The 13,986-nt window shown below is 41.1% G+C and overlaps 2 protein-coding genes across 5 annotated transcripts in view; both read right to left on the bottom strand.

Moving 5' to 3' along the window:
• Positions 1–1,050: 1,050 nt before the first annotated feature.
• On the bottom strand, positions 1,051–11,489 carry VCPKMT (valosin containing protein lysine methyltransferase). The gene is made up of 6 exons (XM_058540618.1): positions 11,207–11,489; positions 11,020–11,130; positions 10,777–10,849; positions 9,814–9,933; positions 8,411–8,515; positions 1,051–2,209 (listed from the first exon to the last, which is right to left on the bottom strand). The coding sequence occupies exons 1-6, from the start codon at positions 11,470–11,472 to the stop codon at positions 2,195–2,197; spliced, it is 690 nt and encodes a 229-aa protein (XP_058396601.1). The 5' UTR covers positions 11,473–11,489; the 3' UTR covers positions 1,051–2,194.
• A 905-nt stretch (positions 11,490–12,394) lies between these two features.
• SOS2 (SOS Ras/Rho guanine nucleotide exchange factor 2) overlaps positions 12,395–13,986 on the bottom strand; it is a 93,657-nt gene continuing 92,065 nt past the window's right edge. For 3 of the 4 annotated variants that reach the window (XM_058540613.1, XM_058540615.1, XM_058540614.1), the window contains one exon: positions 12,395–13,767. In XM_058540613.1, the coding sequence (XP_058396596.1) occupies positions 13,258–13,767 (510 nt within the window). In that variant the 3' untranslated portion in view covers positions 12,395–13,257. The remainder of the gene's footprint in view (positions 13,768–13,986) is intronic. The other variant, XM_058540616.1, reaches the window with a different exon arrangement.

Here is a 13,986-nt window from a genome sequence, read left to right as displayed (position 1 = left end):
CACGCTCTGGAATAAAACAAACAACAGATGCGCTCATTTGCTGGGTTAACACATCCCACCAGGTGGAAAAACAACTGGTCTTCCCTCAATCTTGAATTATTTCCCAGGTCTCCCTCCTGTGGTCTCTGAGTGCAGATGCACCCTTCCCCCCGTCATGAGAGCCCACAGGACCACTCCCCACCCCCCAACACCACACTCCTCCTCAAGGAGCCCTCTCCCGGCCGCCCCGCTGTCTGTGGAACATGGTCAGCTACAGGGTGTCTTCCATGAACTGGCAGCTCTCAATGAGCCCTGAACCTGGGGACTTGGTAGCTTTGGCCTTATTTCAGAATAGGAAAAACATCCCACTTGACCTTCTGTTAGAAATTACTTAACTCTTAGGTTAGTCAGTAACTTAGGTCAGTTCCCCAGACACAGACAGCGAGGAACACACACAAGTGACTTACGAAGGACGTGATCAGTCAAGTAAGGGAGTGGGGACTGGACAGAGAAGGGCAGGAAGCACACACAAGCAAGGGTGTGGTTCTGGCGACATGGCATAGAGGCTGACCTCCTCCAGGAAGTTCTGGAGGGCACGATGCAGCTGTCTGAGGCAGAGGAGCTGTATGACGTTCACACAGGAACGTCAAGGGAGGAGGCTGAAAAGGGATCTGCAGAAGCTGGGTGGATGACTGCAGCCGATCAATGTCAAGCTTATTTTTACAAGTTCCATAAAGTTATGGAACAAGCTAGAAAGTGGTCATTTGTTCCAAGACTTCACTAATAATAAGCGGTGCTATCTGTAACTACAAAGCATCATGTATTTAGGTTACACTAACTGCTTAGTAAACTGCTTAATGAAATACTAAAGGCGTATGAACAAAGCATTTTGAAAAAGAACAGCAAAGCAAACTTTCAAGACTGAAGTAAGCCTGAAGGAAAGAACAGTTCTTGTGACCTTGATCCTCAATTTCTCTAATTAGGGCTGCTTTCGCTCTTTCTATAAAGCAGTCAGCTGCTTCACATGCTCATTTTCTGCAAAGCTATTTCTGAAACATTCACAAAGTCACAGAATCTCAAAAACAACATTTATTTTAACACATAAACTGTGCCACCGAGCACCCATGCCTGTGAGCACCAGAATTCCATCGGGTTACCACTCCTCTTGGGAACGAGCGTAAGTCCTCGACAGACAGTCTGTGCACAGATTATCAGGATAACACAAGACAGAGACTACACCGAATACAAATCATTTGATGAATGTATACAGAACCACATTTGTAGTTATTTAAAAACCTTTCTCTGTTTCATGTAAACAAGTTAACACCAGTGATTTTAGCCACATTTTCCTGGAAGATACACATGAGGAAAAGCGCATGAGCCATACAAGTGCACAAGCCCGAAACCGGGCTTTTCTTCTCACTCCATTATCTAATAAGAAATTCTGTAGAGATCTCAGCCCCTCCCAGTCTCCTGATTTTCACTTTCATTCTTCCCAAGTCACTACAGTATAATTTACTATCTCACACAGACATCTATGGTAGAGGAAAAGAATAAAACTTTGGCCAACGTAAGTATACAAAGCAATATTTTCAATTTTTTTAAAATAAAAGAACATTTAAGTATTAAAGCTATCTTAAAAGCAATGAACAAAAATAAGCAATGAACATATCTTTAAAAGCAATATGACAAAACCACTGCAAAATTATGTTAAAACGAAAACCTCCTTTTACACGTGTCTATCTTGAAACACTACAATTTACTGGTTTGAATTTAAACATTGTTACATAGTAATAGATAGCTCTCTTTAGAAATTGGATCAATTTATCTCTAGTTTCCTGGAGATACGCCAAGTCAACCATGCTGCTTCCCTGTTTATTTCTGGCAGACTGGGCTCACCTCAATACCTGGTTGCTATTTGAGGAGTGACTGATACACAATGCTTCCTTTAAGCAGAACTTGATACTGAGCTAAAAGTAAACTAAGCTGGATTTCAGTCCCCTGGCAGGCAGGCAGGCAGGCAGGCAGGCAGGCAGGCAGGCAGTCATTTTTCATATTGCAGGCAGCCCGTGGTGGTTGTCGTCTATAGATCGGGTCTCTAAGGACATGCTGGAAAAATCTGTGAACATCATCTTTCCATGCTGTATTCACATGCTCCATTCACATCTTTAGCTTACCCAGGTTGTTAGAGGCTTGGGTGAAAGGATTCAAGATTTCACGATGGAAATTTCTGCAAGGAAAAAAAAATGGAAACTTTTAAGATTGCTTTCTTATCACAAATTAAGTATTTACCGGGTACTTAATACTAGGTACTACGCCTAATAATGGCTAAATGTAATTCAAATGAACAACCATGCGTAACATTTAGAGATGGTTCTTTTTGCCGATACCTAAAGTGCAAGCAACCAAAGAAAAAACAGACACATTAGACATCATCAGAATTAAAAAACCTTGTGCTTCAAAGGCCTTACTATCAAAAAAATGAAATGACAACCCACAGAATGAGAAAAAGTATTTGGAAGTCATGTATCTGGTAAGGGCCCAGAATCCACAATACATAAAGAACTCTTACAACTCAACTGTAAAAAGATAATCCAATTTAAAAACAAGCAAAGTATTTCTGTAAAGATATACAAATGGCCAATAAGCACATGAAAAGATACTCAATATCATTAGTCATTAAGGAAATGAAGATAAAAACCACAATGAGATGTCACTTCCCATCTACTAAGATGGCTCTACTCAAAAGGACGGACAACAAGTGCTGGTGAGGATGTGGAGAAACTGGGGCCCTCAGACACTGCTGGTAGGAATGTAAAATGGTGTAGCAGCTTTGGAATAGTTTGACAATTCCTCAAAAAGTTAAACATAGAGTTCCCATATGACCTACCAATTCTACCCTAGGTATATCCCAGGAGATCTGAGAACACGTGTCACATAAAAATTTGTACAGAAATATTCATAGCAGCATTATTCATTATAGCCAAAAAGTGGAAACAACGAAAACGCCCACCGACTGAAGAATAGATGGATAAGGTGTGATCTATCCATACAAAGGAACATTATTAGACTATAAAAAGGAGTAACGTGCTGATTCGTGCTACAACATGGACGAAACCTGAAAAAACAGTGCCGCAAGAAAGAAGCCAGACACAGGAAGTCACGTAGTGTGTGATTCCATTTACACGAAATATTCGGAACAGGCAAACCCACAGACACAAAGTAGACTGGTGGTTGCCAGGGACTGGCCAGGGGGGGGGAAGCAGGAATAGGAAGTAACTGCTAACAGGTATGGAGTCTCTTTTTGGGTGATGAAAATGTTTCAAGTTGGAAAGTGGTGATGGTTGGGTAACTTTGTGAATATACTAAAAACGACTGAATTGTACACTTTAAAAGGGTGAATTTTATGATATATGAATTATATCAATTTTAAAAAAAGAAATGAGGGGCCAGCAAGGTGGCATAGCAGTTAAGTTTGCGTGCTCCGCTTCAGTGGCCTAGCCACAAAACAAGTCTCCATAAATTTAAGAAGACTGAAATAATACTAAGCATCTCTTCTGACCACAACGGTATGAAACTAGAAATCAAGTATAGGAAGAAAATCAGAAAAGCCACGAATATGTGGAGATTAAACAAAATGCTACTGAACAACGATTGGGTCAACAAAGAAATCAAAGGAGAAATCAAAAAATACCCGGAGACAAATGAAAATAAAACATGCCAGAATTTATGGGATACAGCAAAAGTGGTTCTAAGAGGGAAGTTGGGAGCAACGCAGGCCTATCTCAGCAAACAAGAAAAATCTCAAATAAACAATCTAACAATGCACCTAAAGGAACTGGAAAAAGAAGAACAAAGCCCAAAATCAGTAGAAGGAGGGAAATAATAAAAATCAGAGCAGAAATCAATGAAATAGAGACTAAAAAAAGCAATAGAAAAAATTAATAAAACCAAGAGTTGGTTCTTTGAAAAGATAAAAATCAACAAACCTTTTGCTAGACTCACCAAGAAAAAAAGAGAGAAGGCTCAAATAAGTAAAATCAGAAATGAAAGAGGAGAGATTACAACAGACACCTCAGAAATACAAAAGATTATAAGAGAATACTACAAAAAGCTATATGCCAACGAACTGGATAATCTAGAAGAAATGGATAAATTCTTAGAATCATACAACCTTCCAAAACTGAATCAAGAAGAAACAGAGAATTTGAATAGGCCAATCAGCAGCAAGGAGATCAAAACGGTAATCAAAAATCTCCCCGAAAACAAAAGTCCAGGACCAGACGGCTTCCCTGGTGAATTCTACCAAACATTCAAAGAAGACTTAATACCTATCCTTCTCAAACTCTTCCAAAAAAGTGAAGAGGAGGGGAAGCTTCCTAACTCATTCTACGAAGCCAACATTACCCTGATACCAGAACCAGACAAGGACAACACAAAAAAAGAAAATTACAGGCCAATATCACTGATGAACATGGATGCAAAAATCCTTAACAAAATACTAGCAAATTGAATACAACAATACATTAAAAAGATCATACATCATGATCAGGTGGGATTTATTCCAGATATGCAGGGATGGTTGAATATCCACAGATCAATCAATGTGATACAACATATTAATAAAATGAAGAATAAAAATCACATGATCATCTCAATATATGCAGAGAAAGCCTTCAACAAGATACAGCATTCATTTATGATAACAACTCTGAATAAAATGGGTATAGAAGGAAAGTATCTCAACATAATAAAGGCCATATATGACAAACCCACAGCTAATATCATCCTCAATGGTGAAAAACTGAAAGCCATCCCTCCAACAACAGGAACCAGACAAGGATGCCCACTCTCACCACTCCTAGTTACCATAGTATTGGAAGGCCTAGCCAGAGCAATCAGGCAAGAAAAAGAAATAAAAGGGATCCAAACAGGAAAGGAAAAAGTGAAACTCTCACTATTTTCAGATGACATGATTTTATATATAGAAAACCCTAAGGAATCCACCAAAAAACTTTTAGAATAAATGAATACGGTAAAATTGCAGGATACAAAATCAACATACAAAAATCAGTTGCATTTCTATACACTAACAACAATGCAGCAGAAAGAGAAATTAAGAATACAGTCCCATCTACAATTGCAACAAAAAGAATAGGAATTCTTTCTAGGAATAAACTTAACCAAAGAAGTGAAAGATCTGTACACCAAAAACTTTAAACCTTGCTGAAAGAAACTGAAGAAGACACAAAGAAATGGAAAGATATTCTGTGCTCTTAGATTGGAAGAATTAACATAGTTAAGATGTCCATCCTTCCTAAAGCAATCTATAGATTCAATGCAATCCCCATCAAAGTTCCAACAACATTTTTCACAGAAATAGAACAAAGAATCCTAAAATTTATACAGAACAACAAAAGACCCTGAATAGCCAAAGGAATCCTGAGAAAAAAGAACAAAGCTGGAGGTATCACAATCCCTAATTTCAAAATATACTACAAAGCTATAGTAACCAAAACAGCACGGTACTGGCACAAAAACAGACACACAGATCAATGGAATAGAATCAAAAGCCCAGAAATAAACCCACACATCTATGGACAGCTCATCTTCGACAAAGGAGCCAAGAACATACAATAGGGAAAAGAAAGTCTCTTCAACAAATGGTGTTGGGAAAACTGGATAGCCACATGCAAAAAAATAAAGGAGACCCTTACCTTACACCACACACAAAAATTAACTCCAAATGGATTAAAGACTGGAATGAAGACCTGAAAGCATGAAAATCCTACAGTACACTCTCTGACATCCGTCTTAGCCACATAGTTTCAAGCACCATGTGTGACCGGGCAAGAGAAACAATAGAAAAAATAAACAAACGGGACTAAATCAAACTAAAAAGCTTCTGCACAGCAAAGGAAACCATCAACAAAATGAAAAGACAACCTAACAATTGGGAGAAGATATGTGCAAACCATACATCTGATAAGGGCTTAATCTCCAAAATATATAAAGAACTCATGCATCTCAACAACAAAAAAACTAACAACCCAATTAAAAAATGGACAAAAGACCTGAATAGACATTTCTCCAAAGAACACATACAGACGGCCAACAGGCACATGAAAAGATGTTCAAAATCACTATCAGGGAAATGCACATCAAAACTACAATGAGATATCACCTCACACCCGTCAGAATGGTTATAGTTAACAACACAGGAAACAAGTGTTGGAGAGGATGTGGAGAGAAGGGAACTCGCATACACTGCTGGTGGGAGTGCAAACTGGTACAGCCACTATGGAAAACAGTATGGAGGTTCCTCAAAAAATCAAGAACAGAACTACCATATGATCCAGCTATTCCACTGTTGGGTATTTATCCAAAGAACTTGAAAACACCAATGCGTAAAGATACATGCACCCCTGTGTTCATTGCAGCGTTATTCACAATAGCCAAGACTCGGAAGCAACCTAAGTGCCCATCAAGGGACGAATGGATAAAGATGTGGTATATATACACAATGGAATACTACTCAGCCATAAGAAACGATGAAATCCAGCCATTTGTGACAACATGGATGGACACTGAGGTATTACACTAAGCAAAATAAGTCAGAGGGAGAAAGTTAAATACCATATGATCTCACTCATAAGGAAAAGATAAAAACAACAACAATCACGCAGAGACAGAGATTGGATTGATGGTTACCAGAGGGGAAGGGGAGAGGGAGGAGGGTGAAAGGGGCGATTAGGCACATGAGTGTGGTGATGGACTGTGGTGATGGACTATAGTCTTTGGGTGGTGAACATGATGTAATCTATACAGAAATAGAAGTATAATGATGTACACTTGAGATTCATACAATGTTAGAAACCAACGTTACTGCAGTAAAATAAAAATTAAAAAAAAAAGAGTGAATTTTATGATATATGAATTATGTCAATTTTTAAAAAAAGAAATGAGGGGCCGGCCCGGTGGCTAAGTTCTTGTGCTCCACTTTGGCGGCCAGGGGTTCGCAGGTTCTGATCTGGGCCGTGGACCTAGCCACCGCTTATCAAGCCATGCTGTGGCAGGTTATCTCACATATAAAGTGGAAGAAGATGGGCACAGATGTTAGCCCAGGGCCAATCTTAATCAGCCAAAAAGAGGATCCAAAAAGAGGATCATTGGCAGCAGACGTTAGCTCAGGGCTACTCTTCCTCACCAAAAAAAAAAAAGCCTTTATGTTTCGGAAACACAAAATCTTCATGCCTCAAAAAAATCCTACTTAAAACTACACCATAGCTTCAGCTAAAACTGGATCCCCTACGGCATAAGACATTTTTTATTTATCTTTCTATCTCCAGCACCATGCCACATAAAGGTCAGTTGATCTGAACTACTAATCCCACCGCTCTTCCTTCCTTATGGTCCTAACACCTAGTCTTGATCCCCAAATTACAAGTTATTTGTTTTTGGCTAGAACTCACATAATCAGGAAATTCCATCACAAACAAATTCAACCAAAGCCAAGATAACAGAAACAAGTGGGCCTTATATTCAGCATCTTTAATTCACAAAATTGATCATGTCCCTGCCTTATGCCAGTCACATATAGAAAAGAGGTGCTGGGGACACACAGACAGACGAGATACAATTCTTCTCTCTACAGGCTGAAACTCTAGGCATCAGAGTCAACCTGCATAAAACGTAACCGTTATAACACGTACAGGAAGCAACAAAAAGGGAGAAATACATCAATTCTATTTAACTGAGTACATTCTTCTTTATTGGACAGATCTGCCTTGTTATACTTTACTTTGTGTGTGTGTGTGTGTGTGTGTGTGTGTGAGGAGGACCAGCCCTGAGCTAACATCCGATGCCAATCCTCCTCTTTTTTTGCTGAGGAAGACTGGCCCTGGGGTAACATCTGTGCCCATCTTCCTCCACTTTATATGGGACGCTGCCACAGCATGGCCTGACAAGCACTGCGTCGATGCGTGCCTGGGATCCGAACCTGTGAACCCCGGGCCGCCACAGCGGAGCATGCACACTTAACCACGGCGCCACCGGGCCGGCCCCTATGCTTTACTTTGACCATTAAAAAAAATCTGACCGGGTGGAGAAAGTTCACGAAGGTCAGAACCGGCATTCTAAAATCTCTAAGAGATCACAAAAACTTATAAACAGCTAAGTTACTTGTCTGAGGTAATGCCCAATTACAAAGCCATATAATTGACAGCTGGAAAGGACCAAGAAGTCTGCCTCACTGTAGAAGAACCCGAGGCCAGATAAGGTGATCTTAACACTGAGAGTTAGAGCCCGAGGGCAGGGAATCACCACAGCTGTCTCCCCCATCAAAATCAATGTCTACACCACACACAAGCTCAGAGACAGCATCCAGCTAACGGAATCTCCTCCAAGGATGAAGAGCCCAGAATGTATTTACCGATTTTTTCTTTCTGATGTATAAAATATGAATATCTTCACTTCGATATTCTTCATCATGTTTTTCCAAAGGAATTTTTTCAAAGTCAAAGTCTAGTTGAAGGAGCTATAAATTTAAAAGAGATATACTTCAAATTAAAGAACAGAACTGTCCTGTGGTGACAGAAGTCAGAATAGTGGTTACCTCTGGCAGAGCACTGACTGGGAAGGAGCCCAGGGGAGCCTCTGAGGTCCTATAGAGATACAGAAAATGTTCTCTATCTTTATGTCAGGCCGTGGCTACTGGGTGTATACACATGGAAAATTGAGCCAAATACTTGATGTATGTGCATTTTACATATTTTAACTCAGTTAAAACTGTTTAACATAAACTTTTCAATTATACAGTTTCAAAAGTTCATTAATATTCTTCATACTCAAGAAAAACATGAAAATAAAAAACCATTTTAGCATACATCTAAGACAGTCATATATTTGCTTTCTCATTTAACCAAAGTAGTCCCTTCAGTGGATAAAACTGCAGGGCAGCAGAGATGTGTCCTCACGATGAGTCACTTATAATGTGATAGATTTTTGCCCATAAAAAGGGTTTGGGGGTGGGGGGGACGGCCAGGTGGCGTAAGCGGTTAAGTGTGAGCACTCCGCTTCGGCAGCCCGGGGTTCGCCGGCTGGGATCCCTGGCACACACGGACGCACGGCTTGTTAACCCATGCTGTGGCGGCGTCCCATATAAAGTGGAGGAAGATGGGCACGGATATTAGCCCAGGGCCAACCTTCCCCAACAAAAAGAGGAGGACTGGCAGACGTTAGCTCAGGGCCGATACTCCTCACAAAAAAAAAAAAAAAAAAAAGGGTTTGGGTGAGCCTTGGGGGAAGACGTGTTAAAGATACATGGAACTCTATGTACTACTTTTGCAACTTCCTTTGAGTCTTTAATTATTTTAAAGAAAAAGAAAAAAAAACCCTGAAAATAGAATATGGTGGTGGAAGCTTTTAAACAGATGTAGAGGAAAACACAGAAGTAAAAACATACCACATATCACGTTTCTATAATGTATTCTCCAAAAGTAATACATAACATCAGTAACATGTTCCCAAAAGCCAGAGTCATGTTTAATAAACACTGAAAACTTTCTTAGAAAAGACAAAGGTGTCACCATTATTATTTTACATTGTTCTGCACACCCTAGATTAACTAATGAGAAAAGGAAAAAGAACGAAGGATCAGGAAAAAAGAAACGTAGCGGGGCGCTGAATAGAATGGTAGGCTGTGAAGGATCCTCTCCTCGGGTTCACAGGAGCAGGTTTTCCCCACTCAGAATTACCGTAATACACTTGAACACAGTCACACAGAGCCTCCCTGAAAGACAATCCCTACAAAGACAGATCCAGTAGAGTACTCACCTCAAAATATTTTCTCTCGATTTCTGGATTTTTTCCCATTGTTCGTTGTTCATAACAACATATAATACAAGTCTCAGATCCACTGAGATCTTTCAGAGTTTTCAACAACGGCTCCAAAGACTGTTCAAAAAGGAATATAATTTTTGTTTATGACTTTAAAACTTTTATATTTTTACTATAAAAATGGGCAGGGGAGGTGGAGGAGGTAATAACAACTCCCCTACAATTTATCCATCTTTGAAGCATCCAACAAAGTACATGTAGTTAAAGCTCTGTAACTAACGGTTGGTAAACTTCTCTTAACTAATGAACCACTGTATTGATTTCAGGTTCCAAAGAAATGATTCATTCAAGTGACTGCATTTTGGAGTTCCCATGGGAAAACAAATAGAATCTACCTCTCTTAAAAATTTAACTTTAGTCTAATTTAACTTGGGATTTAAATAATCAACAATTTACCTACAAAAGTCTGACCATAAATTGAACATATGTTGGCTCAATGCTCATTATTTAAAAAAAGGGGGGATGGCCACCACGCTATACAAACTAATATTTTAAAAAAATCTTTCTGAGTCTAATAAATCTTGCCACAGAACAATGAATACTTTACAGAGCAATTTAATCCTCCCTGTCATGGTTACCATACTCACTAGGAACAGCTACGTTACAAAAAAAAGCAATCAGCTTTACATAACAGATCCAGATGGCAAAATCCTTTTAAAATTTTGCAGAAGACTCCAGTAAAAGGCACATAACACTTTGCTCAACACGCTTCATAGGCTCGTACGTTCATCACGAGTGTATACGTGTAGTCGCTGTGACCTTTATTTTCTCTTTACTGTGTTACCAACCATAGGACAAGTATCCCGCATTCAGAAACGTTAAAATGTGAAGAAACGGGTGCTTGAGAATCCACGAAATGCGGGACGTCTTCCACAGGAAGAGACCTCACTGAACACTCACCTCTTCGTAGTAGATGCAGTCGGCCATCAGGATGTAGTCCGGCGGGCAAGGAACGTCTTCTATTTCTTCCCCCCTTAGAAACGCCAACCAAATATTTTATCTGTTGCTTTAATAACTTAAAATATTCTTGTTTCATAAACGATACCCGGAAAGGCCCCTTCGTGTTAACCATGCTTTTAGGGAAACGCAATTGAAGGCGGACTACAACGGGGACCTTGAAACAAGCGGAAGGGCCATACAAACCATTTCAGTACCTTGGCCTGCACAGAGCCGGTGACGAGGTGCTTGTTCATGTTAATGTTCACCCTCAGCAAGTCCTGCACCTCCTCCAGGTCGGTGACCACGACGTCCGCCCTGTAACACACGGCCGTCGGAGGGCGGGCCCGGGGTGCCTCGCCCCGGGGGCCCCCGCCCCGCGCCCGCCGCTTACCCGAGGGTGGCGGCCATGAGCCCCACGGCCCCCGTGCCCGAGCCCAGCTCCAGCACCGACCGCCGGCTGAGCGCGTGCGCGCCCTCGCCGGAGAACCCGGGCGTCTCCAGGTATTTGCAGAGGACGATGGCGGCGTCCCACACCACGCAGCCCACGCCGCCGGAGCCGTACTGCTGCAGCCGCAGCTCCCTGCCGTCCCGCTTCTCCAGGACTCGCACGAAGTTCCGCAGCGGGTCCTCCGACGCGGAGGCCGGAGTGGCCGCCATCGCCGCCGCCCAGGACGCGGCGCAGTGACGTCACGCGCGCGCCCGCCGGGCCCGGCGCTCCCCGGAGACGGAGGGGCGCGCGCGTGCGCGGAGGCGGCGTCCGGCGCTGCCGGTCCGGGCACCCACTCGCCTCCCCTTCGCTACATGGCGAGTCTGGCTCCACGAGCAGACGGCTTCAGCCCCTTCTCCCGGCAAAACTAGTAGTATAACCTGCTCTCTAAAACACAAAGCCGCCCGCGGCGTGTCTTCCCCGGGATGGAGCCTGAGTGACGCAGCGGTTACCGGCCCTAAATCCAGGCGGCGTCCAGACCCTCCCAGGATGGCCACGACCTGCTCAGGTGTCCTGGCTTGCGCCTCATTTCTCATCTGAAGGCACAAAAATGGCTGCTGGCAGCGTGGTGGCTGCGTTTAAGAGGGAAGACAAAGTCATTCCTCTAAAATTTACATCACTTAAATCCTTTGGGATTATGCAATTTAAGTTGAATAAAATATTGAAAATGTGTGGGTACCTATTTCTACGGAACTCAATCTCCCCCCTCATTCCTTATAATGAAAACACATATTTTAAAAATCTTTTAAAAATTAAGACTGGGGTGATTTATTAGTCTTGTTACGCACTCTGATACAAAGCACAGTAAAAGGCCACAGAGCACTAAGTAAACTCCGTGGCTTTCGGCTCCTTCATCACTGCTGCTCTGCACTTCAGCAAACATGCCTTTCCATCCCTCTGAAGGAGTCCAAATGGCAAATAAAAGTTTTACTCACTTCTCTGATTAAAAAGTTTAATAAAGCTTTAAGTATCTGCTGGTTTAAATATTACCAATCTAAAAAAAAAATTTAAAAAAAATTTTAGTTAACACAAGATTTACAAAGAAAGTTACTAGGTTTTGAAGGCAAGGCAGTTGGTTCCTATGCCATAAGAAACTGTTCCTCTGAATTTATTAGTAAAGTAGCAGATTGCATTATAGGCCTCGAGTCACTTAAATTTATATAGGTTATTAGCATTATCTTTAAATATACAATATAAACAAAACTGTACATACACGGCATATTAACTTTGTTTTCCGAAACAATATGCAACTCATTAGCTAAAGACACCATAGTTTGCAAAAACAAAAAGGCACATCTGAATAACATACATGCCCTTTTTTCCTCTATGATTGTTAGGTAGTCTTTGTTTATATTTTGACAAAGTAATCAACACTTACAGTGCATTCTATTATTTTCATTCTGTTTTTCATTTTTGTCTTCAGCAGCAAATTCTGGCATTTAAGACATGGCATTAAAGAGTTTAAGAACAGTGGGTGTTATTCACAATTCTCCTAAATATAAAAACTACAAGTAAAAACTAGAAGATGGTCAAAGAGGTTTAAAAATTAGTAACACCATACACCCCCTATATTTGTGTAAATTCACTGCCTTAAAAAGGCATCTATTACTCAAATTTGAAAAATTCCACAAATGCACTATCCCCTTCCAGTGCAATCAGTGTCACTTCACACCATATTTTAGCAGAGTCTACAGTGCAAATATAGATTCCTTATACTGGCCTTTTGGCAGCACTGAGGATCCCAGACAAGGCAATGCTACTGATCACCTGAGGATCATGGTCAAGGACTTCTGTAGTTTTATTTCTCCAATTTTACAAGCTTATTTGATCAGTAGCATTTTTGTAAGAGCATTATTTGTAAAACGTACTAAAATATTATGCCTTTTTTTGAATAAATTAAAAAAAAAAACCTTTACAAATACCATTCCAGTGTCAACGACTACATATGGCTAAGGTCATTGAGGAGTTTCTGCATTTTCTAACAAAGGCAGTCTATACAATGTGGGGTGCGAAAGCTCCCGTTTGTAAGTCTTTGGTGGCAGTTTTGGTAGGTGAGGGCTTGAATTCTGCCTTGGTGGAACAGGGGGAGCTTGAGGATAAGCAAGATTATTGTGACCAGAACTGAGCACGTAGCATCGACGTGGTACCCGTGGGGAGGGTGTGCTGGGAGGAGTGTTTGGCGAATCTGGACGTGTACTAATGTCCCTGAACCAGTCTGGATCTTTGTGAAGATGTCCCAGTGGAGGCGGCTGAAGATTAAACGGACAGTTTATGAAGTGTTCTGGAGGCCGAAGGGGAACCGGTGGGGGGGTATCAGGAAGAGGATCTCTCGGCGGCGGTGGAGGCGGACTCTGCAGAGGTCCATCAAATGCACCAGAAGGAGCAGGAATTCTGGGTTTCACCTTTGGAGGGGGAGGTTGTCTGGGTGGAATAGCAGGGGGGTCATCATCAGATTTCATATTTCCCTCAAAAAAAAAAAAGTAATTAAATTATACCTCTGTTCTCCTGAAAAATCTGTAAGAAAAAGTTTTTAAAAGACTGAAAAATTCTTATGTGTCAAGTTAAAACCAGAGGCTCAAAATAGGTTAATCTGATTTAATGATCAGATTTATGAGTAAATTACTCTCAGTTTAATTCAGGGCCTAGTTTAATATTTTTATATATGAGATGTTTTAATTGGAATC

The sequence above is a fragment of the Diceros bicornis genome, chromosome 5 (assembly GCF_020826845.1).
Source record: "Diceros bicornis minor isolate mBicDic1 chromosome 5, mDicBic1.mat.cur, whole genome shotgun sequence".
Lineage (NCBI taxonomy): Eukaryota > Metazoa > Chordata > Mammalia > Perissodactyla > Rhinocerotidae > Diceros > Diceros bicornis.
The sequence above is the reverse complement of the archived record's forward strand: the minus strand, read 5'-3'. Positions and strand labels throughout refer to the sequence as shown.

What these genes read in the sequence shown, in the direction of transcription:
- VCPKMT (XM_058540618.1), bottom strand. Translation starts at nt 11,472, where the DNA reads ATGGCGGCCACTCCGGCCTCCGCGTCGGAGGACCCGCTGCGGAACTTC. An exon ending in CTCATGGCCGCCACCCTCGG is followed by an intron (nt 11,131 to 11,206) that starts GTAAGCGGCGGG and finishes CGTGTGTTACAG; the next exon opens with GGCGGACGTCGTGGTCACCG. An exon ending in TCGAGAGAAAATATTTTGAG is followed by an intron (nt 8,516 to 9,813) that starts GTGAGTACTCTA and finishes TTAAATTTATAG; the next exon opens with CTCCTTCAACTAGACTTTGA.